The sequence below is a fragment of the Salmo salar genome, chromosome 15 (assembly GCF_965601325.2).
Source record: "Salmo salar chromosome 15, fSalSal1, whole genome shotgun sequence".
Taxonomy (NCBI): domain Eukaryota; kingdom Metazoa; phylum Chordata; class Actinopteri; order Salmoniformes; family Salmonidae; genus Salmo; species Salmo salar.
Genome location: NC_138305.1, coordinates 94,375,745 through 94,391,006, shown reverse-complemented (window position 1 = coordinate 94,391,006; position 15,262 = coordinate 94,375,745). Strand labels below are relative to the sequence as shown.

At 40.6% G+C, this 15,262-nt stretch overlaps 1 protein-coding gene across 16 annotated transcripts in view; it reads left to right on the top strand.

The window, feature by feature from the left end:
* hspg2 (heparan sulfate proteoglycan 2) overlaps positions 1-9,146 on the top strand; it is a 198,342-nt gene extending 189,196 nt beyond the window's left edge. For 8 of the 16 annotated variants that reach the window (XM_045696264.2, XM_045696273.2, XM_045696263.2 and 5 more), the window contains 8 exons: positions 81-137; positions 1,261-1,336; positions 3,440-3,524; positions 3,991-4,065; positions 5,017-5,087; positions 5,411-5,494; positions 5,712-5,815; positions 6,019-9,146. In XM_045696264.2, coding sequence (XP_045552220.2) covers positions 81-137; positions 1,261-1,336; positions 3,440-3,524; positions 3,991-4,065; positions 5,017-5,087; positions 5,411-5,494; positions 5,712-5,815; positions 6,019-6,191 — 725 coding nt within the window. In that variant the 3' untranslated portion in view covers positions 6,192-9,146. The remainder of the gene's footprint in view (positions 1-80; positions 138-1,260; positions 1,337-3,439; positions 3,525-3,990; positions 4,066-5,016; positions 5,088-5,410; positions 5,495-5,711; positions 5,816-6,018) is intronic. The other 8 variants (XM_045696272.2, XM_045696268.2, XM_082962171.1 and 5 more) reach the window with 5 other exon arrangements.
* Positions 9,147-15,262: the final 6,116 nt, after the last annotated feature.

The following is a 15,262-nucleotide window of genomic DNA, read 5'->3' as shown; positions in this document are numbered from 1 at the left end:
GGTCTGTAGTGTTGGGTGTCAAAGCGACATGATCTGGTGTCTTACCCCTGCACTCTAATGGCTATGTTCCACACACACAGGCCAGGTCTCCAGCTTCGCCGAGGCCCTGTGGAATTTGGAGGGTAGCGGGGTTAATGGTACAGTATCCCTCCCTTCAGTTCTGCCTGACACAACCGTGACTAACCGTCAGGGGCCCATCTGATCGACCTAAGGGCCCCCGAGAGACCCGCATGGCCCCCGCCGCCAGCCTAACACACACTCAGCAAATCAGAGAAACTTACACAACACTGTACTACCAAAACAACGCTACACATTCATATACTGTACTGAACTGGTGGCTGGGGTTCCTATCCTGTGAAATGTTGGGAGGGGGGAATTGTATGTTGTTAAAGGCTAAGGGTACGGTACTATGCAGATGGATATTGCGTCTTCTTGCGGTTGTGTATTATTGGGTTTTGGCCCTTTGACACCTTTTCTCTCTCTTGTTTGAGATACTGTGTATGTTTTAGAGATGCAAGACATATAGAATTCCCCTTTTGTCCTCTCCTAAACAAGCGTCCTGTCGAGTCTGACATAACCAACTACTTACTGCAACATCTTCCAAACTGCCGTCTTCCAAACTGCCTGTCCAAATCAACAACAGAACAGCTGTTTTTTTTCTCCACTTCTGCTCTCGTTCGTTGGAAACTGAGAATGTGAAATGCGTTATTTTCTACCCATTGGAACAAGGATGTTTGTTGTCAGTTACTAACCACTAAAAGTATTTTTATGAAAGTGTTATGATGTGAGAGCCGTTTGGGTGAGTTGAAACACCCTTGAAGATGATAACTATGCATGGAGCACTCGATCGCCTGGGTCCACACTGCACTGAGATGCCTGTCTCGCTTGACTCTACAGACCTAGTGTGTGTGATGAATGACATGTACTACGGAGAATGTCGTCTGACTGTGTTATTTTGTACAGTTTGTCTGTCTGTCAATACAGAATTTTCAATCTGCACTTAGTATAAAATACTGTGTTGAGGAATGTGTCAAAAGTAGAGCTATTTAAAAATATAAATACAAATATTGATTAGAACGTTTATTTGTCTTTTTCCCTCTTTCTTAAGTATTGTGTACTAACTACTGTTAGTTTCTAACTGAGCCAGTTGGACGGAGGTTCCATTCACCCTGCTGCCACCGGAGGGAGCACTAACACTAAGGATGTTTAGAGCAACATACAGGAAACTGAGGTGTTGTGTTTTCTACTCTGTTTTTATAGATGCCCCCATTGAGTATGCAGTTAAATTCTATGACAACGGTTACCTTTCTCTTCCCAAGACTATCTTCCCCAGAAGGTGAGCCAGAGTTTCCCAAGTGGAGAAGGAAGTCACTTTCTTTAAGCTGTATCAGTTTCCTTCTCTACAATTGTCACTATTGTATTGAGACATTGACATGGTCTAGGTAGTTTTAAAACCATGTCTGGGTCTCCCCCTCTCTCTTTCTCTCTCTCCCTCTCCCCCTCTTACGCTCTCTTTATCCATGTATACAGTGCATTTGGAAAGCATTCAGACCCCTTGACCTTTTCCACATTTTGTTACGTTTCAGCCTTATTGTAAAATTGATTAAATAGTTTTATTCCTCATCAATCTAAACACAATACCCCATAATGACAAAGCAAAAACAGGTTTAAAGACATTTTTTCTAATGTATTAAAAATTCAACGCTGAAACATCACATTTACATAAGTATTCAGACACTTTACTCAGTACTTTGTTGAAGCACCTTTGGCAGCGATTACAGCCTCGAGTCTTCTTGGGTATGACGCTACAAGCTTGGCACACCTGTATTTGGAAAGTTTTTCCCATAATTCTCTGCAGATCCTCTCAAGCTCTGTCGGGTTGGATGTGGAGCGTCGCTGCACAGCTATTTTCAGGTCTCTCCAGAGATGTTTGATCAGGTTCAAGTCCAAGCTCTGGCTGGGCCACTCAAGGACATTCAGACACTTGTCCCAAAACCACTCCTGCGTTGCCTTGGCTGTGTGCCTAGGGTCGTTGTCCTGTTGGAAGGTGAACCTTCACCCCAGTCTGAGGTCCTGAGCCCTCTGGAGCAGGTTTTCATTAAGGATCTCTCTGTACTTTGCTCCATTCATCTTTCCCTTGATCCTGACTAGTCTCCAAGTCCCTGCCGCTGAAAAACATCACCACAGCATGATGCTGCCATCACCATGCTTCACCGTAGGGATGGTGCCAGGTTTCCTCCTGGCGTGACGTTTGGCATTCATGCCAAAGAGTTCAATCTTGTTTCTCGTGGTCTGAGAGTCCTTTAGGTGCCTTTTGGCAAACTCCAAGCTGGCTGTCATGTGTCTTTTACTGAGGAGTGGCTTCTGTCTGGCCACTCTACCATAAAGGCCTGATTGGTGGAGTGCTGCAGAGATGGTTGTCCTTCTGGAATGTTCTCCCATCTCCACAGAGGAACTCTGGAGCTCTGTCAGAGTGACCATCGGGTTCTTGGTCACCTCCCTGACCAAGGCCCTTCTCCCCCGATTGCTCAGTTTGGCCAAGTACCAGCTCTAGGAAGAGTCTTAGTGGTTCCAAACTTCTTCCATTTAAGAATGATGGAAGCCACTGTGTTCTTGGGGACCTTCAATGCTGAAGAAATGTTTTGGTACCCTTCCCCAGATCTGTGCCTCGACACAATCCTGTCTCTGAGATCTACGGACAATTCCTTTGACTTCATGTTTTTTTCTGCTCTGACATGCACTGTCAACTGTGGGACCTTGTATAGACAGGTGTGTGCCTTTCCAAGTCATGTCCAATCAATTGAATTTACCACAGGTGGACTCCAATCAAATTGTAGAAACATCTCAAGGATGATCCATGTAAACAGGATGCACCTGAGTTCAATTTCAAATCTCATAGTAAAAGGTCTGAATACTTATGTAAATATGGTATTTCTGTTCTTTATTTTTAATACATTTGTAAACATTTCTAAAAACCTGTTTTCTCTTTGTCATTATGGGGTATTGTGTGTAGATTAATGAGGATTTTTTATTTATTTAATCCATTGTAGAATAAGGCTGTAACGTAACAAAATGTGAAAAAAAGGAAGGGGTATGAATACTTTCTGAATGCACTGTATGTGTGTTATAATGTCTGTGTGTGTGTTATAATGTCTGTGTGTGTTATAATGTCTGTGTGTGTGTTATAATGTCTGTGTGTGTGTTATAATGTCTGTGTGTGTGTTATAATGTCTGTGTGTGTGTTATAATGTCTGTGTGTGTGTTATAATGTCTGTGTGTGTGTTATAATGTCTGTGTGTGTGTTATAATGTCTGTGTGTGTGTTATAATGTCTGTGTGTGTGTTATAATGTCTGTGTGTGTGTTATAATGTCTGTGTGTTATAATGTCTGTGTGTGTGTTATAATGTCTGTGTGTGTCTGTGCGTGTTGTGTTTTGCAGCGGCCCTGACACTCCAGAGACCATTGAGCTGGAAATCAAGGTCAACACCAACTCCAAAGAGGGCCTGATCCTGTGGCAGGGAGTGGTATGTCCTAACCTGGCCACCGTACTCATGCACCCCCGGGGCAATACTCAGCACTATTTATCATCCTAACTATCTAATCACATATTTACCAATAACCTACCATAGAGCACTTTGATTCAGCACTTCCGTTTACACTCACTGTCATTAATGATAATAATTATAATAATACATTGGATTTGTGTCTCGCTTTTCTCAGACTAAAAGTGGTTCACTGGCATTCAACTGCTCTTTTCCTTTTGGTTGTTTCTAATGTTTTTAACTGGCTCTCACAGCTCACTTCTTTCTCATTGCATTGAGATTGATGTAACTTGCAGACTGGCTGTCGGTTTGGCATGTTGGCTCTGGTCCAGGCATGGTTTGGCATGGTTTGGCATGGTTTTGACAGAACTGTTTTGATTGACTGCACTGCATGTTGCCTGGTTGTTGCTTTGCCTCTCTAACCCAAGCCCCTTCCCATCTTCCCCAGGAGTCAGTTAATGGCGCTAGCCATTTCCGCAAGATGCATGCTAGTAAAAAGGTATCCACCTCGCCAAAACACCTGGTAAATATGGTATATTTCAGGATATGTACTTCATGTATAGATGTATTGTAAGATGATTTGACAGTCTTACACTATATCTACACCATAACTATGGATACATGTTTTGAACTTGAATCTATATGTGTTGTTTTTCCCGGCTGGAGCAGCCTACTACCTTTAATTAACAAATCAATTAAATCAATCAACCCTTAACAATAATATGTATGTTGTATAATATGCACTATGGCTGTGACAGCTTCAATGCTCATTGTTATGTTGCATGTAACATTTATTCTGTACTACCAAAAGGAGCTCGATTCAGGTTTGTGATCAAAGTTTGAATAGGTCTAAAAATATATTTGTGTGTATCCTATACAATACAGGGAACTCCACAAGTCTTAATACAAAACCTGTGCGCTCAGTATATGAACAAATCCATTATGGTTTTAATATATGTTCCAGATATACAGTATGTTAGATATACTGTATAGTATATCCCCCATACTCAACTGGCTGACTGCGGTACGATTTGGACCCAGAATGGGGTCAATACGGACCACGGTTCTCAACTAATCAGTTGGGCTTCGACCCCTGGTATCATATAAACATACATAAGACATGGATTTTTTGATTATTGCAGGAAATTAGCTTTAAAACAGAAAAAAAAACATCTCTGCCCCATGCAAAATGTGAAGAATTGTGGGAAATTAGGTTTAAAATTGCAACAATTTCTCTCCTCCGAAAAGAGCGGTGTGAACAGTTTTGGGTTGCGAGGCTGGGGTTTGTTACTATGCCGAAAAATTACAATATTCATCCCGACCTTTGCCACCTAGGAAATGTGTCTGACCAGACCTTTTCAAGTAGTATTTGAGTATACCTACTGAATATGATACAGTATATGCTATTTTACTGTCTGTCATTATACTGTCATAACTTTCCTTTAATTTGTCATCTAAATAACTTTATTTCCAGGAACTTGGAGATCAAGGCAAGGGCAAGGACTTTATCAGTCTTGGTCTGCAAAACGGACACTTAGTCTTCAGGTAAGAAAGCATCACTGACATCACTGTTTTTCTTCTTGATTATGGTGGTATCCTAAGGAATATACCATGCTGTTCGTATATCTGATTGGTAACATTGTTTGCACCAGTCCTAACTAAGCACATACGGTGGGGTCCGAAATGATAAAAGACATAAAGATGAGCAAGAATGACTGTATAAAATAAATAATGAAAATACTGAGCTATATTGTACACTCATCTTTATCAAGGATGTCAGTAATTTCAGCCCCCACTGTAGGTCTTTATTCTCCTCTATGTAGTCCCAGTAGTAATGCTGCTGTTGCTTGTTCCCTGTCTGTCCACAGCTACCAGCTGGGCAGTGGTGAGTCTCAGATCCAGTCCAGAGAGCCCATCAACGATGGCAGATGGCACAAGGTCACTGCTGTGAGGTAACATACAGTACATGACCTTCCACTCTCATGCTCTGTTACACCTTGGATTATTCACCTCTTATTCCACATACAGTGGAAGATCTACTTTTAATAGAATAGAAAATGATTATATTTTTAGTAGTGATTTATGTTCTCAACGAATATTCTCTGTGCTTCGTGATGAAGTGTACTGATTATACGAGTAAGGAACGTTGTCTTCTGTGTGTGTGATCAGAACTGGTAAACAGGGATATATTCAGATAGACGGAGGAGCCATTCGACGAGGACAATCACAAGGCAAAAGCATCATGGTGAACACCGAAGGCAATGTATACCTGGGTACGTGTCCTCCTTCCCGTTAGAGACATGTTGGGAAAATGTCAAGTATTCATTTTCAAGGTCTCCAAAGAGTTTGAAAGTACAGTGTCCCAAATCTATAGGCAAATGACTGATTGACAGAGGTGATATTGTGTCTTCTCTAAGGACCTTCACTGAGGTTGTGTGTGTGCGTGCATGTACTCATGTGTGTTTATGTGTTACAGGAGGTGCCCCGGACATATCTGCGATGACGGGAGGGAAGTTCTCCTCGGGGCTCGAAGGCTGTGTGAGGAACCTGTCTCTGATGAACGCCCGGCCGGGAGAGCAGCTGGCCAGACCCATCGAGCTGCAGGTCCCGGCAGAGAATGGCATTAACGTGGGCCGTTGCTCATCATAGACCTACAGCACCTCCCCCCCACAAACACACACCCACACACACACACACACAGAGAGAGAGAGAGACTATGGAGACAAGATACACACACACACATTCACAGTTACACGCAAACACACAGAGACTTACATACATGCATACCCACGGTCAGTTTGATACAAACGTGGTGCTTTGCTCCAACCAAAAACAAAGATACACAACACAAAATGATATTTTGCTCTATGTGCATTAAACCAAAAAAAAAGAGAAAAATGAAATGATATTAACAAGTCTTCACTTCCTCAGTGTTGTATTGTCAATGAAGGTCAAGGACTATTAACACAGACCAGTACAGTTTACATACTCCCGGCAGTAGCTTTTAGCCATGACAACAAGAGAGTAAAACGCTATAGGCCTTCTACGATGGGTCAGATCCTATGGCGTTGGAGATGTTTTTACAGCACTGAATTTTTATTTATATACATATAAATATATATTATATATTTGTGGGGGAAACATGCAAACTAACCATAACTGCTCTTCTACCATAACTGTCCTAGAGTTGATTCTGGGTTCTAATACTGTGTGTCCAGGGCTTTTTATAGGGCCTAGTTGTGTTAATACTTGAAGACATTTAGGCCTTCTACTTTCTTCTTCACTTCTGTAGGGGAACCTGAGGGGCGAGCATGCTCACAGCCTTGTCACACTATTTGTAGAGGGGTCACAGAGGTCACGTCACAAAGCAGCATCAAGACACATCTCAGGGGAAGACAGGATTTTAAAAACAAACAGAACGCTATTAGAAGTAATGGTGCTTTTCAATTCTGCCAAATCATTTCTGATCTGATTCTAAAATCACTTGCCTTTCCACACCTAGCATGGTTGCCTCTTTTGTGTCTGTAAATAGTTTTTTTTAAACTTGGTGCTATTAAGTCAGACATGAAAATACAGCACACGAACACTCATGTGTCTGTCTCCTTATATTAATGTACTACATGTGTTGTTACATTTACTTCATTTCTACATTTGAAATAATATCAGTGTAAAACACATGTTACACCTGCCTACTTTCTTTCACCTCTCCTGAGGTTGGGGAGGTTGTGTTGTTCTCCAGATTAAATCGGAGGTTTATTTTAGTATTTTTAGTGTGGCTCAGTCTCCTCATGAGTCCTATCTGATTGAGTAGATCTCAAAAGACGTGAAGATGGTGTTTTAAAGAATGAATGTAGATTGCATTTTGAAGTTTTTTTTATTATGAACGGTTCTGAGAATTCTAAGACATTTTGTAATTTTGCTTCTGCAGTCACAATCATGTGCTTACTATTTGCAAGTCAGTTAAAATATCTGTTTAGTCTGGGTAAGTGGGGGTTCCAGGACCGACTTTGGGAAACCCTGATTTAGTAGACGCTCTTATCTAGAGCAACTTACAGTAGCCCTGTACATTTCTCATACTGGTCCACCGTGGGAATGGAACCCACACCCCTGGTGTTGCAAGCGCCACGCTCTACCAACTGAGCCTCACGGGACCATCCCTATATGATGTTGTGTGTGTACTGTATGTGATTGTACTGAATGCGTGTGAACTGTGTACTGTTACTCTATGTGTGTGTACTTTATGTCCGCATCTCGCCATCTAAATCCTCAGGAGGGTTAACGCAGAACTGCGTCAGAACTGCGTCAAGATGTTCCTCAGTCGTTTTCAGGTTCAGTAGCAAGTAGCCTCAGTAGGTCTCATAGAACGAACAGGTCTGATATGGAACTCTAGCAGCTGCATCATTTTGTTAGCTGTTGTACCTAACGCACTATGCAAGCAGATTTATACCAACATATTTTGACATGGATATGGCTTCCATAAGTTGGGGTAGACAGATTGGATGAGATGAACAGTAGACATACAGCAGACAGACTAGATGACTTCAGCAGTGGGAGAATACAGCTGAAACCTGCCTGGTGGGGTGCATGCTAGCTGTGACCTATGGAGCTCCAATGAGCATGCTCGCCCACACTGGTTGACCACATGACAAATATGGCATCATAGTTCACTTCATGAGATTCACAAACTTTTCACATTTTAAGATTATGTTGATTAATATTCTAAAAATGAGCACTATCATTTCACTTAAAGTTGCTTCATTTTTATTTATTTTTGTTTCTTTATTTTATTCATTTCTGTTTATTTCAGGCTTGATTCTGCTGTTGTAGAGCAATCAGAAAAGCTTGCCATCATTTTTTTTCTTGCGTTATTGTGTATTCCCTCCTCACAACCCTGTTTCCTTCATGTTGGATTTTTAATACCGTTCTTCTAAGTGTCTTCCCCAACTGGAGTTCCCACCATGACATATACAGTCTCAGTGGAGTGTCTGTGGAACAACTGTGGTAACTGACAGTAACATCAGCCTGAGAAGGGCTTGTCAGCTGCTTTGTGCCAGACCCAAATAGATCTATGTGTATGTATAGATCTATACATACAGCATGGCTCTGGTTTGAAATGATAAAATGGAGGATTTTAGGCTCTGTATGTCACATTGAGTAGAGTTACCAAGGTTACAATGCGTTTATTGTGTAATTGACAAGAGTAAACACTGCATAAACACAGATGAGAAAAACATCATACCATCACAAATCATTAATACATTGAATGCCCTATTTGTGTGGTCTTAAATCATAAGATAGAATTGGGTATGGTTGATGTACTGAGTATGTATAAAGTAGATATGGGCACTCATCATTGATGAAGATATTATTTCACCTTTTTTGACATTTTTAATATTGTCTCTGTTTCATTTTTTTGGATTAAAGACATATTGAAAAATACTGTCACAAATTTCTAGTGAGTGGAAGTGTACTACACATAATGTTATTGTCCATTGGATGATACTGCTCTTGTTCCTGACTGAACCATTTCCAGAGTTGGAAGGAAGGACTCTTCTCCTCCCTCAGTGTTTCTTCATTAAAACAACATTCATGTGCTATTTAGAATCTTGTGAGTCGTGTTCTTTTCCCATCATATTATTTTTACCCAGTTCTATTATTATTTTCTTGTATAATTTTTTTAACGTTCTATTGACAGTTGTCAATATATTCCTCCTTTATCTACTAATTGACTTCCAGATATTGCACACTCCAGTCCCAGGATATTCAAATCAAATCAAATGTTATTTGTCACAGGTGTAGACCTTACAGTGAAATGCTTACTTACAAGCCCTTAACCAACAATGCAGTTTTGAGAAAATACCTTTAAAAAAGTATGAGATAAGAATAACAAATGATTAAAGAGCAGCAGTAAATAACGATTGATACGATGATACGATTGATAAGATTGAATGATACAATTGTTACCCTTAATCATCATTATGTTCTCTCATCATCTTTAGTGGGCCAGCTCTTTACCCAGGACCCGAGACAGTGTGATTCTCTATTACCAGGCCTATTGACAAAGTCAAGGTTCAATGTTCCCAATGGAAGTTAGACCCAAATCAGGTTTCTGATATGGATAGCCTCAGGACCATAGAGATCTCTTATTACTGTAAATTATGATTATCAGATTAGATGAGGCATGGCAAATGTTTATATAGTAAGTAACCGTGGCTGTATTTAAAAATGCTTTTATATTTCATTTTTACTGCTCTGTTCTACCAGCATTACATACACATTACATTGCAACCGTGGAAGAAGCATCCCAACAAATAGGTCCCATGAACACAAAGAAAAGTTAAGTTGTTATTGATTACTGGCCATGTAATATTGGAGACATACCACTGTATGCACATTGGCCAAACGTCAAAAGAGACGACAGAAGACACATTCTTGCAGTTACAACAAGTCAAACTAGTCATTGTTGAATTCACATTCGCTGCTGGGACTGCACGAGACAACTACACAAAGATAAGATCCCACAATCACAGGTGGGAAAAAGGGCTGCCTAAGTATGATCCCCAATCAGAGACAATGAGAAGCAGCTGCCTCTGATTGGGAACCATACTAGGCAGGCAAAGAAATAGAAACCTAGATATGCCCACCCAAGTCACACCCTGACCTAACAAAATAGAGAATAAACAAGGCTTTCTAAGGTCAGGGCGTGACACATACACTATATGTACAAAGGTATGTGGACACCCCTTCAAATGAGTGGATTCGGCTTTTTCAGCCACACCAGTTGCTGACAGGTGTATAAAATCGAGCGCACAGCCATGTGATCTCCATAGACAAACATTGGCAGAAGAACGATCTTATTGAAGAGCTCAGTGACTTTCAACGTGGCACCATCATAAGATGCCACCTTTCCAACAAGTCAGTTCATCAAATTTCTGCCCTTCTAGAGCTTCCCCGGTAAACTTGAAGTGCTGTTATTGTGAAAATGTCTAGGAACAACAGCGGCACAGCTGTGAAGTGTTAGGCCACACAAGCTCACAGAACGGGATTGCCAAGTGCTGAAGCGCGTAAATCTGTCCTCGGTTGCAACACGTCACTACCGAGTTCCAAACTGCCTCTGGAAGCAACATCAGTACAAGAACTGTTTGTCGGGAGCCTCATGAAATGGGTTTCCATGGCCAAGCATCCACACACAAGCCTAAGACCGCCATGCGCAATGCCAAGCATCAGCTGGAGTGGTGTAAAGCTCGCTGCCATCGGACTCTGGAGCAGTGGAAACACGTTCTCTAGAGTGATGAATCACGCTTCCCCATCTGGCAGTCTGACGGACGAATCTGGGTTTGGCGGATGCCAGGAGAACGCTATCTGCCCCAATGCATAGAGCCAACTGTAAGGTTTGGTAGAGGAGGAATAAAGATCTGGGACTGTATTTCATGGTTCAAGCCCCTTAGTTCCAGTGAAGAGAAATCTTAATGCTACAGTATACAATGACATTGTAGATTATTCTGTGCTTCCAACTTTGTGGCAACAGTTTGGTGAATGTCACTTTCCTGTTTCAACATGACAATGCCCCCGTGCACAAAGCGAGGTCCATATAGAAATGGTTTGTCGAGATTGGTGTGGAAGAACTTGACTGGCCTGCACAGAGCCCTGACCTCAACCCCTTTGGGATGAATTGGAATCCCGACTGCGAGCCATGCCTAATCGACCATCATCAGTGCCCGACCTCACTAATGTTCTTGTAGCTGAATGGAAGCAAGTCCCTGCAGCAATGTTCCACCATCTAGTGGAAAGCCTTCCCAGAAAAGTGAAGGCTGTTATAGAAGCAAAGGGGGGATAAACTCCATATTAATGCCCATGATCTTGGAATGAGATCTTCGACGAGCAGGTGTCCACATACTTTTGGTGATGTAGTGTACTTCCAGAGACAATCACTTGGCAATGGATGGTTACATAACAAGATTAAATGCACCTTAGGCTGTTCTCAAGAAGCGTGGAAAGCTGCGCTGAAATTAAGTGTGGTGTCTTTACTATCATAAAATGTGAAAACTGTTATTTTCTCAAATCAATTATCTGTAATTATTATTAAGTGATTAAACTAATCATGTAAATTTAATTAACTATGAAGTCGGGGGACCACGGAAAATGTTCAGATTACAAAGTTATAATTTTCCGAATATAACTCTTCAGATATTTTAATATCTGATCAATTAGTCTTCTATTAATTAATTATTATTATTACCTTCCTCAGTCTCATCTTAACGTCGTAAATTGTTGGTTATCTGCACGAACCCAGCCTCTACTATGAATCATCCATACACCAATTGGCTCAATTATTTATTTACTAACTAACTAAATAATCACTGAAATACATAAACAAAGAGTAGATATTGGTTACTAACAATGATAGGAAAGAGTCCCTAGTGGGGTAAGCCGATACGACTGTTTGGTGGACAAAGGGAAGGGGTGGGACTGAGAAAGAGAAGGAAAGACAAATGGATGCATTACACACAGTCTATAATTATATACATTGAAATGCTAATCCTTCGCACATGAACGGCCGCTCATTCGAGAATAATTGCAAGTATATATTTACGCCCGTATGTCATTGTTGTCTTCTCTGTTGGAATCCGGTCCATCTGCTGGAGAATTCTTCAGTCTCTCTGATCAAAGTATTTTGTGCTTAGAATGGATACATCAGAGTACCATTCAGAAATGTTCTCATAGATTAGATGTTTTGGCGGTTGTCTGTATTCTCCTCCTCGGTTTACGTAATTTCTAGCTGCAGACTAGTAATTCATATCTAAGATTTGCTCTTATTCTGTATGTATCCGGTATGTTTTGGTCTCAGAAATTCAACCATTTGCAACCTCAGCTCACGCTGGGGTTTGCTTAGTCTTAACTATTCTTCACCAGGAGTGGGTTTTATCTGTAACAATAGAAAAGGGTGGTCCATGATGCCTAATGTGCTGTCTGGGCTCACGGGGGTGTGGCCACTGACTAGTTCATCTTGATATGAAAAACCCATACTCCCATTTAGAAGGTTAACATCACATTACATCTTTTCACAAATAGTTTCATGTTTAATCACATACGTTTCACAATATTTAGATGTAAACCTAATAGCTGGGAAATACACTTTAAGAGATACCGTTATGTGGGAGATACCGTTACACACTCAACATAACTGTCCCTTAAGTGTCCACGGACCATTCCCACACTCTCAAAAGTATACATATTGTTTCATTCTCCCATTTTGGGGATTTAAGAGTTTGACCAAGTGAAATCCCTTGTTCTCTTTCTGTGCTCTCTCTGCGTGACCAGGGGGAGAGAGTCTCTGCCAGGATTTTACGACCTGAGACAATAAAACCTGGGTTTAGGAGAGAGAGTGAGAGAGAGGGGGAAGCCATGATCTACACCCAGAAAGGGCCACGTCATAACAGAAGTTACAAATCAATGCCACATTCAAGTGTGAGGACGAGTAACCTTGTCCCATTATGTAGGGAGATTTCTAACCCTAGGGTCAAAAGTGAATGTGATACTTTGGTTGTGGTGAGAGTTCACGTTCATGGTTCATGTCACAATGACTGTGTTTATGTAAAAAGGATTATGCCGTTGGACATTTCTATTCAGTGTGGTTGACTAGGGATCAAGGTTCAAATGAAGATCAAAGGTCAAATATTGTTTACGCATAACGTCAATACACCTGGAACATTGCTTGTTCTTTTTCTCTTTCTTTTCCTAAATATTCACATTCAAGTATAAAATCCCAAAATGTTAAATTGTATTTAGGTATACTACAGAGTCACTGGTATTGATCTTCTGTGTCTTTCACTAATGTTGAGTCATAAGACTGAAAGGAAATTTATCGGTAACAGCATATCTTTTGCATCTAGTATTTTATGACATTGTAAATCTTCACACCAAGTCCAACAAGAATACATTCATATGGCTAGGCGTCCGGTCAGCAGGACACCTGTCGACAACTTCCAATGAAATTGGAGGGTGTGCAATCCAAATAAATAATCATAAAAATTGTGGGTATTAAACATCTAGGTACATACAAGTGTCTTATATCGGTTAAAAGCTTACATTTTTGTTAATCTAACTGCATTTTCTGATTTGCAATAGGCTTTACAGCGAAAGCATGCCATGCAATTATTTGAGGACGGCACCCCACATCAAAATATTTTTCAACCAGAACAGGCTTCGTAAAATCACAAATAGCGCTTAAATATTCACTTACTTTTTGAAAATCGTACTCTGATTTGCAATCCCAAGCGTCCCAGCAACAATATGCATGGTCGGTTTGTTAGATAAAATCCTTCTTTATATCCCAAAAGTCTGTTTAGTTGGCGCCATCGATTTCAGTAATCCACTTCTTCAACATGCAGAGAAAGTAATCCAAAAAGCTACTGCTAAACTTTGTTAAAACAAGTCAAACTACATTTTTATTTAATCCTTAGGTACCCTAAAATGTAATTAAACTATAAAATTTCATACGGAAAGAAGTATGTTCAATAGAAAAGTAAAATGAGCAAATGCGTGTCCTCTTTGTCGCGCGAGCGCACAGACTGATTTCCAACTCCGACTCCCTGTACCAAAACTCAAAATTCTTCCTCGTTTGGGAAGAAACAAGCCTGAAACCTTGAACGAAGACTGTTGACATCTAGTGGAAGGCATAGGAATTGCAATCTGTGAGCTGGAATTGCATAGGACCCATAGCTTTCCATTGAACATTTTTCCAGGATCTTGTTTTTGTACAGTTAAGGTAAAGCCTGCAGAATGTGACGTTCAGTTTCCTTTGTTTGTTATTTTGTTTAGTGTTCTGAGTATAAATAAAATGTAATCATGAGCACTTACCACGCTGCACCTTGGTCTTCTCCTATCGACGAGCGTCACAGTATTTATGTTAATACAAATGACTGTACAATGTTCAGAAAATAATGTATGATCGCCTCTTTAAAGGGGCAACCTGCAGTTGCTCCGTTCATTTTTGGACTTAATGATATGTACCCATTGATTCTCGAAGAATATAACTTATGAATGCCTCATGAGCTAAGTTCAACTATTGTACCACATCAGAACCCAAAATATAAGCTGGTTTTACTCCAATGTTTTTAAACAAAGCAAATGGAAACAACCACTGTATAGCCTCAAAACATGGGTAAAACTATCATTTTGATATCATGGATGGTCAGTCCTTGCGTCCATAGCTCTGTCTATTAATTTGAGAGTGGTTATATTTCTCCAGGCCCATCCTTCAGCTTTTTACCAAAACAAAGGCGGGTCACCTACTTTGTTATTGTTTCAACGGCATATTGGGTCTTTAAGAGTTTCTCCAGTATCTCAGCTCAGCTGTCTCTTTGTCCTGGTCCTCTCAGCCTGCAGGACTGCTTGGTTCAATGGTGGTAAAGTGACCTCGGACATCCTACACTCATAGAAAAAAAGGTGCTACCTAGAACCTAAAAGAGTTGTCCTATGGGGACAGCCAAAAAACCCTTTTGGAACCCTTTTTTCTAAGAGTGTAGGTTGGGGTCAATTCCATTTCAATTCAGACACTTAATTCAGGAGGTTTAAAGACATTTTCCTCATTAAGAATTGGAATTTCGGTTTATTTCCTGAATTAACTGAATTGAAATGGAATTGATCCCAACCTTGGATGTCACTCACTTCTGATATTCCCAGGGTTTCCTTTGCAGGTACAGTAAATCAGAGTGCCT